Raw genomic sequence first — 18,107 nt, 5'->3', positions numbered from 1 at the left:
GGGGAGGCCGTGGCTGAATGGACTACTAATCAGAGGGTCACCGGTTCAACTCCTGGACCCGGTTTCTGTCCATGTGTCCCTGAGCAAGACCCTCCACGCGGGGGCTCGTCATAAGCAACTGAGTGAAGCTGAAACTGAATTTCCCCCACCGGACTAACAAAGCTCTCCCATTCCCTACCCACAACAGGTCATATCTCTGAAACGTGACCTGGGTTTGCCATCTCCCTCCTTTCATTGTCCATCTTTTTTTTCCTTCTTCATCCTTTCGTTACAGAGGTATATATATGTTTCTATTTATTATGCCCTGATGTAAGGCTTAAATATGTTCTTTCGCGTTATGCGTGTTCTCTTGTTTGGATAAATATTTCATATCTTCATTGTCACAAGAGCACCACATGTTATTGTCCAAAGACTCACTTGAGCGCCAGGTTGTCACGTTCATCGTTTCTTTTTGTTTCGAAAACAGAATAGTACTTTGTTTGCCGACGATGGAGCTCAGAAATGGTCGATTCTCTCCTCTCTCTCCGACTGACCCTCCGCTGTGTCTATGGGGGTCCTTTTCTCGTTGTCTTCGTAGCTCACGTTTTCGTACATCTCCTTAGCGTGGGGGCTGAGTTGTATCTCCTTGCTGGCTGCAGCCTGCTGCATCTGCAGCAACACTGCCTTGTTTACACTAGGACCTGCAAACGGCAAGAACATATTTCTTAAATACATTTCTGTTACTACAATTACTCTGCTCTCCTCTCTGTCTCTCCATTCAGCAAAAATGTATAGATGTTTTTTGGTATATTATGAAACACTAGCCCTTACCCGATTGATGGATATATGCATTCAGACAGACATTGGCTTAATTACAGTATGATGATAAAATGTGAAATGTATGCGTCAGCGATGTGCATTTTATTCTCTCCCTCTCACCAAAGTAGCTGAGCAGTACAGGCAGGAAGATGAGTCCATGAGCCATGCCTAGCAGTGTGATAACCAGGTTTAACCGGAAGAAGAAGATCTGGATGAGCTGAGCTTTGGCAAACGCCAGAACTACGATACCAGGCAGGTTGGTCATGGCAACACCTGCAAACACCTGTGAGACACAAACACACAATACATTCAGTACTTATTGAGTGGATACTTTGAGCCTCAGCATATATATATATATATATATATATATATATATATATATATATATATATATACATATATATATATATATATATATATATATATATATATATATGTGTATAATGTGTTCAGCAGGTAAACCTTAAAACAGGTAGAACTTATTAATTCCCTGGGGGCGGGGGGGGGGGGGGGGGGGGGGGCTACTCTACTCGGGTGATTCCTATTAGTAAATATACAAAAAATCAGTGCTTTGTTTAGGGTCAAGTGGTTAAGGCGTGTTCCACTCGCTTTGATGCCCGACAGCGTGTCCCGGGTGAGCAGAAAAGCCCCCAAAATATCTAAAAATACAAAACATGATCTTCAGAACGAATCCAAACCGGTGTGATCTTCTAAATACCAGACGACCACAACTGTACGTGTGGCAGTGTAGAGTGGACAGACGTACCGCACTGCCCATGTTGGCTGTGGCCTCCTTTGCCCGCTCCACCTGCGTGGGTTGGACGCTGAGGGCGAAGGATCTGGTCATGTGAGACACGAACTCCACGGAGATGCCCACACACTGGAGACGAAACAGAGAACAGGAGAACTTGCTTTCATTTGCTTCTTGCACGAAAAGATCACTTAACCCATTCTGACCTGAGATCAGATTCATACGAGGTTTCCACTGGACACACACTGGCCTGATTAACCCATTCTGACCTGAGATCAGATTCTAAAAATGTCAGTCGTTCTTCGATTTTTCAAAAAATAGCAGACCTACAAGCTCATAGCGCGCCACTCGGTGGGTCTGCTATTTTTCTTTAATCGAAGAACCACTGACATAGAAACATATAGCTTTAGATTGTGGGGGGGCCTAAATAATATAGTAGAAGCGTTTTTTTTTAATCAAGATTTGATCAATGTCACCATGGTCCACACACTACAAATTAATTACTTTTTTTTTTTTTTTTTTTAAAGGGACACTTCACCCTTTTTGCAAAAAAATATATGTTAATGACGTTTAGAAGCTTTAGATCACTTTTCTGGGGGTATATATGTGTGTAATATGTGGTTTTAGATATTTTAGATTGTAGCAGTGAGCCTGTTGTCTCTGATGTCATGGACACTGGTCTCACTACCTTCCTGGACTACAATTCCCATAATTCTTTGGTGCACTGCTCCTCCTTGTGGATAGGGGGGAGAGCTGTCTTACTGAGACAACATGTAGTCCAGGAAGGAAGTGAGCCCAGTGTCCATGACATCAGAGACAACAGGCTCACTGCTACAATCTAAAATATCTAAAACCACATATTACACACATAAAGACCCCCAGGAGTGTGTTCTAAAGCTTCTAAACGTCATTAACATATATTTTTTTGCAAAAACGGTGAAGTGTCCCTTTAAGAGCACATTGCCAAAAGGGCACTAGGGGGTGCCCTAGCACCCCCCTAGTGTCTATATGTGCACGCCACTGCTTACCGTGACCAGGTTAATGAGAGCCACGGCGTTGTAGTCGATGCCCCAGAGCGTCATGACGCCGACGGTGTCCACCGTGATCATGATGATGGTGAGGAGGTTGAGCAGGCCGGAGCGCAGGTCCATGCCCAGCAGGAGGCAGCACACCACGAACGTGGGCACCAGGCACAGCGAGATGAGGAAAAGGCCCTCCTGCACGATGGTCAGGTACTGCTCGTAGAACACATAGGTCACCCTGCAACAGGAGAACGGCACACATGGCGGGCACCTTACAAATTGCATTGTTTGTTCTACTGGCTTAAACATTGTGTTTCCAGTGTTGCACTGTTGACAGCTAAAACGTTCTAAGGTGGTCATTGTGGGTGGAGTTAAGTACCTATTGTCCCTCCCATTGTCACACCCACTTCTATCCAGCTCTAAGGTGTTAAAAATGTTGTGAATATTGAAAGGAACTTTTCTCAGCTTTGGGTGAAAGGCCCCAATCATTTTAAAATGGTTATATCTCCTTCAATTATTGTCCAATTTCATTGAATCATATGAAAGCTTACATTCTGTACTTTAATAATCTGTAAAAATCTGAAAAATGGAAAAGTAGAGTTGAGGCCCTTTTTGCTGGCCCCTGTCACATATCCCAGAGAAGCTCCGCAAGTTTGTCCAACTTTGAGACGACCCTTCATGAACCCTTTTGGTATGTGTATTATGATTGAGACAATCTGGTATAGAAATGAACATTCGTATATATACATGATGGAAAAGACACAGTAGAAATATGCCTACATTGAACAATTGGATATTTGGGGTTGTCTGAAATATAATTTCCGTACATATAAATATATCCTATATAGGCAAAAGTTTGGTCACTCAAAATGTGTCTTCTCCCATAGTGTCCAAACAAAGTATATATTTTATTGTCCCCTGCCATTTTTTCTGTATATTCAAAAACTGTATATTTATTTTTTTTACACCGTGCCATACAGCAAAGTGATGGCTGACATACGTGTAGGGGAAGACCTCAAAGTCCGGGGAGGTGCCTGGTATTGCCCTCATGCCCATGGTGATGTTCAAGGCCAGTTCCCTGGCCTTCTGCAGCGCTGCGGTGAACTCCTCAGAGGTTGTCAGTGGCGTGTGGTATGCCATGAACCTGGAGGCTGGACAGAGAGAGAGAGAGAGAGAGAGAGAGAGGCAGCGGTGATGTTTCAAGTTCAGTTGCTATACAAATTGGTCTGTGACACTTTTCTTTTGCATATTCGAGCTACTTAACAGCATGTGAAATGCATGATACATTCTGTAAATATCACAGCTTTACTCTTTACGCTGCTCTGAATGTCCCACCACAATGCAATGCAAACAACACACCTGGCCCCTTTTCACGGCATGTAAAATGTGCGCACGCACACGCACACAACACACAACACAATGTAGTCACTGTCTGTATCAGGATATGAGATGACGCCTCACCTATGATTTCTCCGCTGTCATCTCTCACCACAGCCTTGTCGTAGGCACCCAGGCCGCTGTTGGAAAACACAGCAGGAGGTGTGATTAATTGCTTCCCTTCCTTTCTAAAGCTTGTTGTCATCCTGGGTTCGATTCCCGCTGGGGACGCTGTTGTGGGCACTGGCGGCGTGTTCCCTCCTCCGCGTCATCAGTGCCCATACCCCGAGGCGGGTCGTCGGCGAAAGGGCCTTTTCTGTGTGGAGTTTGCATGTTCTCCCCGTGTCCCCTATAGGGTAGATACCCTCACAAAAACATGCCGTAATCCTGGTCTCTAAAACTATACCTCCCCCTGGCCAGCCGGGGCGTCTGATGGAGGGGAAAGGAACTGGTTGGAAATAACGTGTCCCTTCCACGCGCTATACGTCCGGCCCGGGGAAATTCCCCTCTGTCAGGTGAAAAGAAGCAGCTTGGACTCCTCATGCATAGAAGGAGGCATGAGGTCAGTCCGCTGCCCCCCCCCCCCCAGGTTGGCAGAGGAAGTGTAGCGCCCAGGATTACATTAGACAATTGGCACTGGGTGAAAAGAAAACTGGGTTACAAAATCGTGGGATAAAAAAAAAAAAAAAAAAAAAAAAGCTTGTTGTCAAGAGCCGTTTCAAACCTACGCTCACGATTCTCAAACGTTTGGCTGCAGACTCCCATTTGAAAAGATTTTGTCTCAATACCAATGTCTTGTTTTTCGTAGCTCTACAATGCAGCGCACTGTATATATCACGTTTGGGGAGGAACCACCTCAAAGACCCTCTCTTGACCCCACTTTGAGAACCAGTGGGCCCCGCCCCCCCCCCCCCAACAGCTAATCTACAAGCTCACAAAGCGCTGTTGATGCAAGACGTTGTGAACGTCATTTTTCCACTGACCCTTTGGAGCACTGCAGGTCAGGCCGGTTCCCCAGGAAGTCAGGCAGGAACCGGTTGAACTCCTCCACGGTCGGCCTGAGGACGCCAGTGGCGCTTCCTTCGATACACTTATCTCTACAGATAAGACCAGCTGGAGAAGACAGTAGAGAGTTGTTGTTAATATGACTCAGAATACATTGTGTATGTTATCATGTGAAAGACGTCTACTGCTTTTATAGGACCACGTTATGTCCTGCTGCTATTAATGCCCATTTTTACACCGGGGTTGAACCACCTAATATTGAACCGGTTCAAAGTGTTTCCACTGAAAATGAATTGGTTCAGAACCATACCAAAGTTATTTTGGTGAAAAGGGGCATATGTGTCTCAGAGGAGGGCTGTAGACGGTTCAGAAACCATGGCTTTGTCAGAAATTGCTAATCTACAAGTTCACATTTTGTCGTGCTGTGTCGTGTTGTGAGCTTGTAGATCTGCAATCTTCTGCGAAGATATTTAGTGTAGCACAGCTGTGCACAGAATACGGTCAACCCAGTATAGGTTCCATATGGGACAAAGAAACGGGAGTAAAACTAACTATATTGGATCTTGACAGTTTTACAATGTGGAGCTCACATTCGTTTGCGGGGCAGAAGTGGGAAGGGAAGGGCCATGAGTACAAACGACAGCATTTGGATCCAGGGTTGAGCCAGTCGATGAAGTCATCCACCCAGGAGTTAGCAGGAATAGCCAAATAGGACCTACAGAGATAAATACAATCACAACTGACATCACAACACATGTCTTAATCAGGGGATTTGTATTCTGAATGATAGTAATCATATAGGGTCTCTCCAGCTCTTTAATAAACACAAAATAATATATTTTCTGTTGGGACGGTGGGTCGCCAATTTCATCCAATCATGAGAGAGTATACCCATTTATTAGCTTACGTTTTACAGTGTTCTGGGGTTAGGTCAACATATCTAATTCCACGTGTTCATCCAGTATCCTGTTACTGAAGAAACACAGTTACTATGGGAATATATATACCTATATTTAACACTTATTTTAACAACAATTAACGACAACAAAAATCACTTAACCCTATAGAATATTAAACGAGGGTGATTTTCACCCAGACAATTATATTTATGTGATTTTCATAATGTTGATGATGGTTCTTGGGCACCGGCGCCACCTTCCGGGAAGTGACATCACAGAAGATAGGTGTGTTTCCCTGCCCACATCCCTGTTCTTTCCACTGGACCATTCTCACATGACCCAGGAATGGATCGTTCCCACAAAGGAGAAGTTCCCAGCTCCATTATTATTTTGTTTTGTTTTTAGGAATATTTCTGAGGGGCGCCAGCCCCTCCTATACACAGGTTTAATGTTTGTCTTTAGTTCAATGTTTGTTTTAAAAACACCATTGACAATGAAGGAGGTTTAATGTTTGTCTTTAGTTCAATTTGTTTGTTTTTAAAAATGTCATTGATGACAATGAAGGGAAAATGTGTATACGTCATCTTGTCCCTGACACAAACATTAAATGCCATTAACAATAAAGAGACTTTAATGTTTGTTTTGTCACCGTTTGTTTTACATCACCGTTACATCACCTAATCAACATGAGTTAGACTTTAATATATTAGCGGCCCTCACTTCACACGGGTGTGATCTTTTTAAACAATATCAATCAAGTCTTTTTGAGTACCTCAAATCGCCATGTATCGTCAAGGTCAAAGGTCCGATTCATACTCCTATTTTACCGCTGTAGTGCCGAAATGATTTCGGCTCGTCAGAAAATTTCAGTAGCACAGAAGAGGCGACTTTAGGACGGTACCCCCCCCCCCCCCCCCCCCCACCCACCCCGAACCTCAAATGACGTCACATTGTAGGCTCTACAGCGCCGAACCGACTTTTATTCGGCTCTAAAATAGGAGTATGAATCGCGCCTCAGCCCCTCTCTGCCCTTTGCCTTTCAGCAGTTGATAGCGCTGACCACGTTATGCGCTAAAACCTCTGCAACAATGAGCCAGTGTTCCCTGGTCCCTCTTATCTTCTGCGCAACGAAGGCATGTGCAAAATGCACATGCCGGCCGGCGGCGATGGCTCAGCTGTCCCTGCAGACAGATGCTATAGAGATCATGATTACAAAGAGTGGACAAATAAGTTATGAGCCCAGGAGATTAAATGTAATGTAATTATGTAATGTATATTATTTGGTTAAAAAAAAAAGGTCTTATTATTATAGGTTTAAGCTCCATTATTCTGCTGTAGAGTGTTTGTTCAGTGTTTGTTCCCCACTGTAGGCCCCTTTTCCACCGGTTGGGAACCAGTTCAGTTATTTTTGTTCTGTTCTTATAGTCCATGAGGCAGACCTCCAAAATGTGAACGTCAATTATGAATTGAGTGAGCAAAATCATACGTACATTGCTCATAGGATCAATATATTTAATAAGTAAATGATCACACTTCTAGAGTAGTAGCTTTTTCATATTTTAAATTTTTTGCACCTCTTTCTATATAATGCTTAATTTTGCATTATGTTAAAATTTTGTAATACAATGAATCATTGTCTTCGTGTAAGTATAATCAACTGCGGAAGTTTCATGGTGATTACAATTTAATAGGTTTTGACCACTCAATTCATAATTAACGTTCCAATTTTTGAGCTCTGGCTCATGGACTAAGAACAATCATATACCAACAATCATACGCTGCAGGGCTCCCAAAAGTATATAAACAAATGGTCTCAAATGGGGTTACGTAGCCTAATGCATATCACACTGGGCGTTGTTAGGGAAAAAAAAAAACATTGTATCCAAAGGTCCTACAATATAACACTATATAGAGCAGTTGGCGTAGCCTCTGAATTTGAATGATAGAGTGCTGAGTGCCGCTCATATAACCGAGGTGATCATTAACCGCCGGGAATTGGCAGGCGATGTGTGAGCTTATATAGATTATCAGCAGGTTCAAGGCTTGGTGTCAAGGGGAAAGGCAATGATATGGAGGCCAGATAATATGACTCGGGTTCGCACTGCGCAGCACAGCAAGCGCACTGCTGCGTATATATATAGGACAACCGACTGGCCGCTGCAGCCATGGGACGTGCAGAGAGTGTTATGGGAGGGGCATGCAGGGGGCTAAAAGCCCATATAATAAAGAGGGGCACCCTTTGGACAGAAATAGCGAAAATAGCAGATCTACAAGCTCTCGCCGCGTCGAGACAAACTTTGATAAACAACAATGATCGACGCAAAAACACTGTGTTAAAGTTTAGGAGACTTCGGGGGGGAATTAAAAGACTTCAGTGCACAATGCAAGGAATAAATGCATTCGCCATGTATCCGAAGGAAGTCTGATCCAATCACTTTTAGATTTCTCCAGTTTAATCCTATGAGTTTAAGTTTTGTAGTGTTCAAGATCTGATTTTAGGCATGTTTAAGCCTCCAGGAAAATCCGTGTTGAGGTTCTTAATCCACTCCTGAATCCTGCCTTCCAATATGGCATGGAAAGGAGCGAATGCTGCATTTGTGGTCATGGAAAGGGTCAGTTGTTTTACAGACGGGTGAAAGGGCAGGGGCTTAATTAAGCCCCCTTTGATGTGTGCACGTTCACTGTTCCCTGTTCACTGGCCACAACAGTGGTGTGCAGAAGTGCAAAAGTCTCTGTCTGTGTTTTATAGGGCATAACCTGACTGTGATGTCCGAGTAAAATTCCCTCTATTAATGAGTAAGTCATAGTATCAATCTTGTCACACTGTGAATGTGATGTTTATTTGTCCTTTTGTTTTTGAGTGGTGCAACCACTCCTACAACCAGTAATGTCCGTGTACCTGTGCCTATGAGCACGAGTATGTTACTTTTCATACCAGTAGGGGGCGCCAGAAACAGAGAGAGGGGTAGGGCTGTGTCTCTAATGAGAGAGAGAGAGAGAGAGAGAGAGAGAGAGAGAGAGAGAGAGAGAGAGAGAGAGAAGGGGGGGGGGGGAATTGTTTTTTATATGGATAGTTTTATCATCATTTTTAAGAGCCTGCTCAGGGACTATAATATGGAAATGAGCTCTGGGCCCATTTACAGTGCATGGACGTGGAAGCAGACTTGTTGAATAATGACCCGTTGTCTCTGTCACATAAATACATAATAATGAATGTTTTATCTAATGCCAAAAAAACAGGCTAAATGATATACAAGCTCGTACAGCACGTCATATGACGGGAGCTTGCAGTTCTGGTATTGTTTGCGCTTAAAAAGAAAGTGTGGTAAAAAGGAAAAAAAAAAAAAAAAGTCAAATAATCGGTGGTTTAAAAACCTATAGGGGACTGGCGTGCTCTGTCACGTGTTTTTTGTTTGCGTAGCCAAGGTGCTCTTGGCATGAAGTGGCCTTTGTCAGGGAGGGCGGGCACTTGGCCAAAACGTGTCAGCATTTTCTTTTCCTTTTTCTTTCCATCTTCCCCAAATGGGAGTAGCCTTGGAAGCGCCGTAAGTGGCCCTTGGCATTTCTGCTTTAATAATGTGTGGTTGTCTCAAAACCCCCATATGTGAACCTTCAGTCTTTCACCCAAGGAGGCACCACCTGCAGTGCACACCTCGGGTTGGGAACCATTGGGACAGAAATGCATTTTGCTGTGGCCACCATGTCACATTATTATCGTGCCACTCTTACAGAGGCCTTACTTTATGTGCTGATGAAGAGAACGATGTTTTTTTTTTCACATGCCGATGCAGAGAACAGAGTCAAACTCACAGCTCAGGGAAGTCGGTGGCGTACTGGATCTTCTGAGTGAGGGAGAACTGGTCACAGCCCACACTGGAGCACACGGCGTTCATCCCCCCTGCCGTAGTGAAGTTGAAGCCTTTGGTCGTCACAAAGTAGGTGGGGACTCCCACCTCAAAGTACTTGTACAAGTATGCAAAGAAATCCAGCATGTAGGAGCCCTGCAGAGGAAGGAACACAATAGTGTTAAAGATGTAATCCAGAATTGATCTTAAAGGTAGAGTAAGTGATTTCACTTAATTCAAATATCACTTATTTTTTTGTTTTGTTGTGATAATCCTCTCTACTATAGAGTGTGCTGACCATATAAGGAGTTCCTCCCTGTCCCCAGTTAACCCCTGGGGGTCAAAAAACCTTAGGTTTCGTTTTTGACTCTCTATCCTGATTGGACGAAGGCTTAGGTCCCACAGCCAAAAACGAAACCTAAGGCTTTTTGAGTGAAATCACTTACTCTACCTTTAACTATAGGCCTGTATACGTGCCCGTCTGCCGCCCACTGGCCTACTTGAGAACGATGCAACTTGGGAACCTAATAATAATAATAATAATACTGTCTTACCATAGAAGACATGACATATATGACTTTGTCACATTTGGGTTAATTATTCCTATTGCACTGCATGCTGTCACCTTCATGCCTCAAAATAAGTTGTTTCTATTGAGAAACACCAGTAAAATTATATTTTAATTTAAATTATAATTATATTATATTTGAAATGAGTAATGAGTTGAATGCCTGGTGCGTATGCCTGTGATGCGGTATGGTCCCGTGATGGTATGGTCTTCGCTCGTAGCATTTTATTGAAGAAGACTTGAATCAAGTGTGATACAGCGTATGAAAGCAAACTTCCCAAGGATTATGCATGTTTTTGTTTTTTTTTAAGGTTGAGAAATGAAAGAATTATGGCCGTTTCTAATCTCAACATTCCCAATAAAATGACGCAATAAAAAGACGCTGTTGCCATGTCTCAGAGAAACAAGTAAATAGGTCTATAAAAATAATCCCAAAATAAGCGCATATAACAGGGGTCTGTAACCTATTTTAAATGAAGTGCCATGTTTTTATTTTCTAGATATTGAGTCTGCCATATCCAGATTAATTTTAATGACACCACATTAAAATAAAAAACATATTTTGATTGTCCACAAATATAAAGTTCTTACATCTTTTTAAATATTTTCTTGCACATTGTTATAATGATCATTATATATCCGCCTGCAGTCAGAGTTCATAGTTTTAATGAATGAATGTGATGCATTGTGAGCTGGTAGATCTGCTATTTTCAAAAGTAATCTTGGAAAAATGTAATTACATTTTTGTATTAGCCGTCCTTAGTTGGGCAAATGCATTCATCTGGGGATCCTTGACATGGGAATGTGCTGTGTGAGGATCACTGGTTTAAACAACATTAGGAGAAACCTTTAGAAACAAGAAAAGCAACCACAACTACCAATATTTACAAGCAACTTTACAGAAAAAGAAGCCGCTTATAATAAACAGACTTGGCAACACTCCAGCAGCGTCCCAGAGCCGCTCAAGTGTAAAATCAAACAGTGCTTTTTCTTCTTTTTGCGTTTATGAGGTGCCTAGACCCACGTCTAATCGTTATGCGCAGGTCAAGGGGCTTAATAGCAAATTGCGCAAAGCGAAAATAATTAACATATGGACACTCCCACAATGCTAAAATATTCAGCAACGTCGTATTCCATATGTGTGTGCGTTCAACACGGGACGATAAGGCTTTCATAATACGATTGTGCGCAGAGCGAGGCCAATTTATGTATTACCACATGGTAAAACGCACCTTCAAAATCCAGCCCTAAGTCATCAGCAAACATAATTTCCAGTTTTAACTGTATTTTTGTCTAGTTCCGTCCGCAGTAGGTTTCCATGGACCGTTCATTTGTATCCGCCAACTGCTTTGCCGTTTACAAATGTATTCATGTGTGCATATAGTACCATGTTGTGCAATAAATAGAGTCCGCAAGACTGGTATGAAAACTCAGCTCCAACTGGTTTATTTGATTCAACGTTTCGATCACTAGGATCTTCTTCGGGAATATTATAATATTTTTAGTATTCCTGAAGAAGAAAATCGAAACGTTGAATCAAATAAACCAGTGGAGCTGAGTTTTCATATACCAGTGTTGCGGACTCAATTTTTTGAGTCCGCAATTTTTTTCCTTGTACTGCCTTTTGTCCAGCACCTGGGCTAGAGACAGAGTGGAGGTGCATAATACCTTTGCATACCATGGTGTCTCTTTGGTAAGTGATATGTACTTACTGAATAACTACATAGTATATTGGATAAATAACCATAATAATCCAGTGGGGGTGAGCCAGTAGGATACAACAGCACTTACAGCAGTGACTGACAACTTGACAAGGAGGAGGAATTCATTGGCCCATATGGGATATATGGCTTTAGGCAGTCCAGTGAAGTCAGACTTACTTGAGGCATAGCCAGCTCCTGGTCCAGACCCACTGTCACATGGAACATGAGGAACACAGAACCACAGAACATGAAGATGAACACCACCATCTGCAAGAAGAACACAACACATATACAGTACATATGTAGTCAGAACTCTCGAATGAATGTAAAATGGATGAGAAAATGGATTGTTATTATAATAATTATGTTTAAAACTATTACTTTTCGGGATTCAAATAAAAAAATAGTAGCAGCTCCACGAGCTCAACACGTTTTGAGCTTGCTACTTTGGAAAATGTTGCGTGATGCGTTGGCATGATCAAGTAGGACATTCATTTATGAAAAACATAAAAATGTAGGATTTGGCGATAAGAGGTTTCTGCCCGACAGCAATGACACCCTACTATAATCCCCATCACTGCTAACCCCTACTGTTGGTGTCGAGGAAGGTGTAGACTAAAACAGAGGTCTTGTGGAAGGTGTAGACTAGACTAAAACAGAGGTCTTGTGGAAGGTGTAGACTAGACTAAAACAGAGGTCTTGGGGAAGGCGTAGACTAGACTAAAACAGAGGTCTTGTGGAAGGCGTAGACTAGACTAAAACAGAGGTCTTGTGGAAGGTGTAGACTAAAACAGAGGTCTTGTGGAAGGCGTAGACTAGACTAAAACAGAGGTCTTGTGGAAGGCGTAGACTAGACTAAAACAGAGGCCTTGTGGAAGGCGTAGTAGCTTTACCACGGTGATCCTGGAGACGGGGTGCAGCAGGACCGGGGCGTAGTACTTCTTCATGAGGGGCAGCAGGAGGCCCTGGTTGGGTTTGTCGGAGCGCTTCTTGGCGGACACAGACACGCAGCACAGCAGCTCGCAGCGGCCGCTGTCCTGCCGCCGCGCGTCCAGCGCCAGCAGGGCCACGAAGGCGGTCATCTGCAGGGCGAAGTCCATGAGGACGGCCAGGGCCGCGTACAGCGCAAAGGACTTGACCGCGGGCATCGTGGACAGACCTCCTGCAAAATGGAGAGACACACGGGTGGAAAAAAACGTGTCAGCGAGCGTATAAAGAAAGGCATTAGAACTTATAGAATGTATATCCCGCATGATGGACTGGAATGACGCCATAAGGCGTTAGAGAAGCGATTCTCAACCTTTTCAATTTCCACGGATCCGCAGTTACGTTATTCACGAGGCCACAAAACCCACGTTGAAACCATGTTTAGTGTCATTCTGTTTGTTTGTTCTGTTTGTTCTGGAACCCAGTCTGCTCTGTAATGTGATGTCTCAAGAGAGTTAATTTAAAGCAAGTGGTGAACGTATATACAGAAATAACAGCACGACACGTTTGTGAGAAGTGAACCGGTGTACCAAATTATAAGCACAAGTCAAAGTCAGGTACACTATGTTGCTATAGTGTTAGAGCAGAGAGCATGATTTATGATTTAAAGGTAGAGTAAGTGATTTCACTTAATTCAACTATCACTTATTTTTGTGTTTTGTTGTGATAATCCTCTCTACTATAGAGTGTGCTGACCATATAAGGAGTTCCTCCCTGTCCCCAGTTAACCCCTGGGGGTCAAAAAACCTTAGGTTTCGTTTTTGACTCTCTATCCTGATTGGACGAAGGCTTAGGTCCCACAGCCAAAAACGAAACCTAAGGTTTTTTGAGTGAAATCACTTACTCTACCTTTAACTAAATGCACCATTGTTTGCGTTCACTTCACTATATAGCCTATAGATGCTGTTAATCACACCAATAAGGACAGATAAGTTCTCACCCAGGAAGAAACAGATAGATTCGGAGAGACTGCACAGGAGCATGCTGGGAGCCACGTTGCCAAGGACACGACCAATCTGCTCCTCTCTCGTCTCCCCCGGGCGCCTCATGTCCCTCTGTAGGAAACAACATGAGAGAGGACACATCGTATGAATGTTTAGGTCTACTTTCTGTACCACTGGTTCTACATCCAAAGTAATAACAAACTATACTATACGAATCAGAGCCTATTTGTCCTTGGACGATGCAAAAACGCTAATCCACGCCTTTGTTTTTTCTCGGCTTGACTACTGCAATGCACTTTTTTCAGGACTGCCTAAGAAAACAACTGACAGATTACAACTTGTCCAAAATGCAGCAGCCAGAGTTTTAACTAGAACTAAGATGAGAGAACATATTACTCCAGTTTGGCCTGCTGGCCTGCTCGCTTTGCCAAAAAAAATGGCAACTAAAAAGTACGGGGAAGCAGCTTTTTGCTTCTACAGGCCGTCGGCATGGAACAAGCTCCCACTGTATCTTCGTCAGGCAGCCTCTGTAGACATTTTTAAAGCTCAGCTCAAGACCCACTTCTACAACATTGCTTTTAATTGATCTTTTATTTGTCCTCACTGTATTGCATTACTGCTTGTTCTTAATGTTGTTGCCTTGCTTTTCTTTTATTCTCCATTTTTCTGTAAAGCACTTTGAGCTGCATTTCATGTCATGAAAGGTGCTATACAAATAAAGTTTTATTATTATTATTATTATTATTATTATAAAAACGGTCCGAACATTGGCCTTTGGCCAAACTGTCATCATATTGTAATATTTTATTATTGTAAAAAAAAAAAGGGAGAAAAAAAAGGCAAACACTGTGAACATGAACATCAATCTACACATTTCCACAATATTTATCTGTGAACCGAGTCGGAACTTATAATCTAATGCCTCAACTGATACATTTGCATTCCAAGTGCTTATCAGTGCTTACATACTAGTTCAAATATGTTTATTCACAGGGTCACAGGAGAGGTAATGAAAGCTGGGTATCGAGGCTACAGAATAATAATAATAATAAAACTTTATTTGTATAGCACCTTTCATGACATGAAATGCAGCTCAAAGTGCTTTGAGCTGCTGAGAACCAGAATGGATTGTGGTTGAGAACCACTGATCTTAACAATGGGGAAACTAATGTGGAATCAACGTGCACACACACCTGGTACCGCACACACACACACACACGCACACGCACACGCGCACGCACACGCGCACGCGCACACGCACACGCACACGCACACGCACACGCACACGCACACGCACACACACACACACACACACACACACACACACACACACACACACACACCTGGTACTCCAGCACAAAGATGAAGATGTTGTCAGCTCCCACAGCCAGCACCAGGAAGGGAACGACCTGTAGGATGACCAGAGAGGAGGGGATTCCCACCCAGGCATAGAAGCCCATGGAGGCCAGCACAGAGCAGCCAACCACCAGGATGCCCCCGAGGCCCACCAGGAACTTAGAGTCCACCTGTAGGACAGGAGGGGAACTTCAGGTTTCCGGAAACAGCGGGTGAAATATAGGCTCACGGCAGCCATATTGGAATGAAATTGGGGCCTCTTCCTTATACTTCCTTCACAGGTGTTACAAAAATGATAGGCCTATACTAATGAAGGCTCTGTTCCATTCTGGTCAAACTGAGTCAGGGTGCTGATATTGTTGCTGTTGGCTCACTGGAAACACTCTGCTATACACCTGACCAGTGGGTCTCAAAGTGTGGTCCAGGGACCCTCGTGGTTCCTTGAGGAGGTTCCTTAAATACTCTCTTGTACGGCTGTGTAACTCTGAGAGTGTTAAGGGTCCATTTGGTTCCATGTGTACACTCTCAGAGTTATGGGGGTCCTTGAAATTAAAACGTTCAAGAACCACTGTGCTACACCGAACGGAACAGAGCCTTAAGTAGTATCATTGATACTAATATAATTCTAAAATTATTGACTTATGAATGTATTTTCATATGAATAGCAAGGAATGGGACGCTATACTGTGCACGCTGCGCTGACTAGATTTCCGTTAGCCTGGGCACCATTCCATTTCGGATTCATGAACCGGCCGGGAGCGGATAATATCGCGACGTCATGTTGTAGTATTGTTTTGTAGTATTCAATCTTCCGGAACTTCCTTTTCCCTCAAACCAATTTTCCTCAATAAAAGCTACAGGCTATATACGAGAGCTTTTATTGTTATATTCTTCCGGTTTGAGGGAAAAGGAAGTTCCATTTGATTGTTCCTGCCTGATGACTATACAAAACAATACTGCAACATGTTCCAGACCGTTCCAGACCGGTTCGCACTTTTGGAACCGAGACCAGGCTTTCCTCCGAGGTGGAAAGCCCGGTGAGGCGAGGTTAGATTTCCGTTATCATACACGTGACATAAGTACTATCTGCAGCCATTTCACTTTCTGGGCAGAGTGTTATCTTGACATCTGTAGGCTACTATCTTGTACTATGTAATAACTAGAGGTGATAACACCCTAAACACGTTGCATTAGGGTCTTACTAGAGACTACTCTACCCGAGAGCCAAGACAGACTGTATAGTCTCACAACAGAAATTGTGTGAGACTCGCTTAAAACACATTCCCTGCCAGATATTAATATACCTATGTTTTTGCCCAAATCTTTTCATTCTAAGCTTCTGTTTTGAATGCAAATAATTCACGAATTCAGTGAACCGGCAGTGAAAAACAGCTATGAAAAAACACCCGAAAACATACATTTTGTAACAGCGAACAGTGATGCTTTGGTTATGTTAGCTGAATAAAGCTATGTTTTGATAAAAAAAAGGAATCTGGGAAAAGACTCCGAGATAACACACCACACATTCATTTCTGGTTTTACCAATCACCTAGCAATTCATGTTGCACACGAGTGCGATCTAACGTAATCAATATGTACTTATGTTGTCAGTACATCAGTTCATCCCTCCTCCACCCTTTTCTCCTCCTCCGCCATCGGCCGGCCTGCCCATTAGCCACATTTTAATATAGAATACAACTGATTCATTGTTTGAAGGTGTGGTCTTTACTAGTGAAAATATATTAAACCGTCTCCATTCAACGGCTTACAGGTGGCGTAGTTACAGACTCGTACTGTCTGTATATAGCATTCAGATTGTGGAATAGTTGTGGGTTTGGAGAGAATATAGGGTCTTACCAGTATGCGTTTGAATGATGTGTACTCTCCCAGTGCCACGGCAATGTAAACAAAGATGACAGCATAGCTGATCATAAAGATGGGAATGTCCTCTGCTGTCGTCCTGTTGATCTCATCCTCCAGAGACCTCTGTGGACAGACAGAAAAGGACATGTTAGATCGGGAAAGGACAATGCGGTAATGCTGTAGGCAAGACAAGACTGGAAGGGCAGTCATATCGCTTTATTACTTGTTTTTGGAAAGTTTGAACTCTTACTCCACTACAGTACAGAGAGCAAACATATAGAGAAGTACATTATGATGTAAAGGAGAAATCCAGACTAAAACACTGGTACGCTGAATCAGCCTATAATCCTGTACGGTTGGCCTATAAACATTCATGTTGGCCTTGAATTGTTTCATACTGTAGTTTTTCTCAATTCTTTTTGTTTGTTTGTTTTTTCACGAATGGTATATTAATAGTGTCACCCTCGAGCTGCAGGTTCATACAGCAGTGGTTCCCAATTTATTTCATGTCAAGGACCCCCAGTTTGACACGGACCCCCCATTTAATGGCATTTATATCCCTGGGACCCCCAACTTACAGTATATCAATATTAATTTAACAGACCCAAACTATCATTTAGCTAGGGACCCCCTGGAACTCCCTCAAGGACCCCTGGGCGTTCTCGGACCCCACTTTTGGAACCACTGTCATACAGAACCCAGTGAAGTTCTCAACGGGCCTGAACATTAAAGGGAAACTTCACCCTTTTTGCAAAAAAAATATATGTTAATGATGTTTAGAAGCTTTAGATCACTTTTCTGGGGGTATTTATGTGTGTAATATGTGGTTTTAGATATTTTAGATTGTAGCAGTGAGCCTGTTTTCTCTGATGTCATGGACACTGGTCTCACTACCTTCCTGGACTACAATTCCCATAATTCTTTGGTGCACTGCTCCTCCTTGTGGATAGGGGGGAGAGCTGTCTTACTGAGACAACATGTAGTCCAGG

At 43.0% G+C, this 18,107-nt stretch overlaps 1 protein-coding gene across 1 annotated transcript in view; it reads right to left on the bottom strand.

The window, feature by feature from the left end:
- Positions 1 to 495: 495 nt before the first annotated feature.
- Positions 496 to 18,107, bottom strand: part of npc1l1 (NPC1-like 1) — a gene marked incomplete at both ends in the record, with an annotated part of 33,477 nt that continues 15,865 nt past the window's right edge. The window contains 14 exons of the mRNA XM_080765651.1: positions 496 to 680; positions 919 to 1,081; positions 1,565 to 1,678; positions 2,578 to 2,809; positions 3,572 to 3,722; positions 4,033 to 4,088; positions 4,932 to 5,061; positions 5,544 to 5,668; positions 9,663 to 9,853; positions 12,146 to 12,235; positions 12,862 to 13,130; positions 13,896 to 14,010; positions 15,243 to 15,425; positions 17,113 to 17,241. Coding sequence (XP_080621777.1) covers positions 496 to 680; positions 919 to 1,081; positions 1,565 to 1,678; positions 2,578 to 2,809; positions 3,572 to 3,722; positions 4,033 to 4,088; positions 4,932 to 5,061; positions 5,544 to 5,668; positions 9,663 to 9,853; positions 12,146 to 12,235; positions 12,862 to 13,130; positions 13,896 to 14,010; positions 15,243 to 15,425; positions 17,113 to 17,241 — 2,133 coding nt within the window. The remainder of the gene's footprint in view (positions 681 to 918; positions 1,082 to 1,564; positions 1,679 to 2,577; positions 2,810 to 3,571; positions 3,723 to 4,032; positions 4,089 to 4,931; positions 5,062 to 5,543; positions 5,669 to 9,662; positions 9,854 to 12,145; positions 12,236 to 12,861; positions 13,131 to 13,895; positions 14,011 to 15,242; positions 15,426 to 17,112; positions 17,242 to 18,107) is intronic.

Source organism: Protomyctophum bolini (assembly GCF_963924005.1).
Source record: "Protomyctophum bolini genome assembly, chromosome: 6".
Taxonomy (NCBI): Eukaryota; Metazoa; Chordata; class Actinopteri; order Myctophiformes; family Myctophidae; genus Protomyctophum; species Protomyctophum bolini.
Note: the sequence above shows the minus strand (reverse complement) of the source record. Positions and strands in the feature narration are given on the sequence as shown.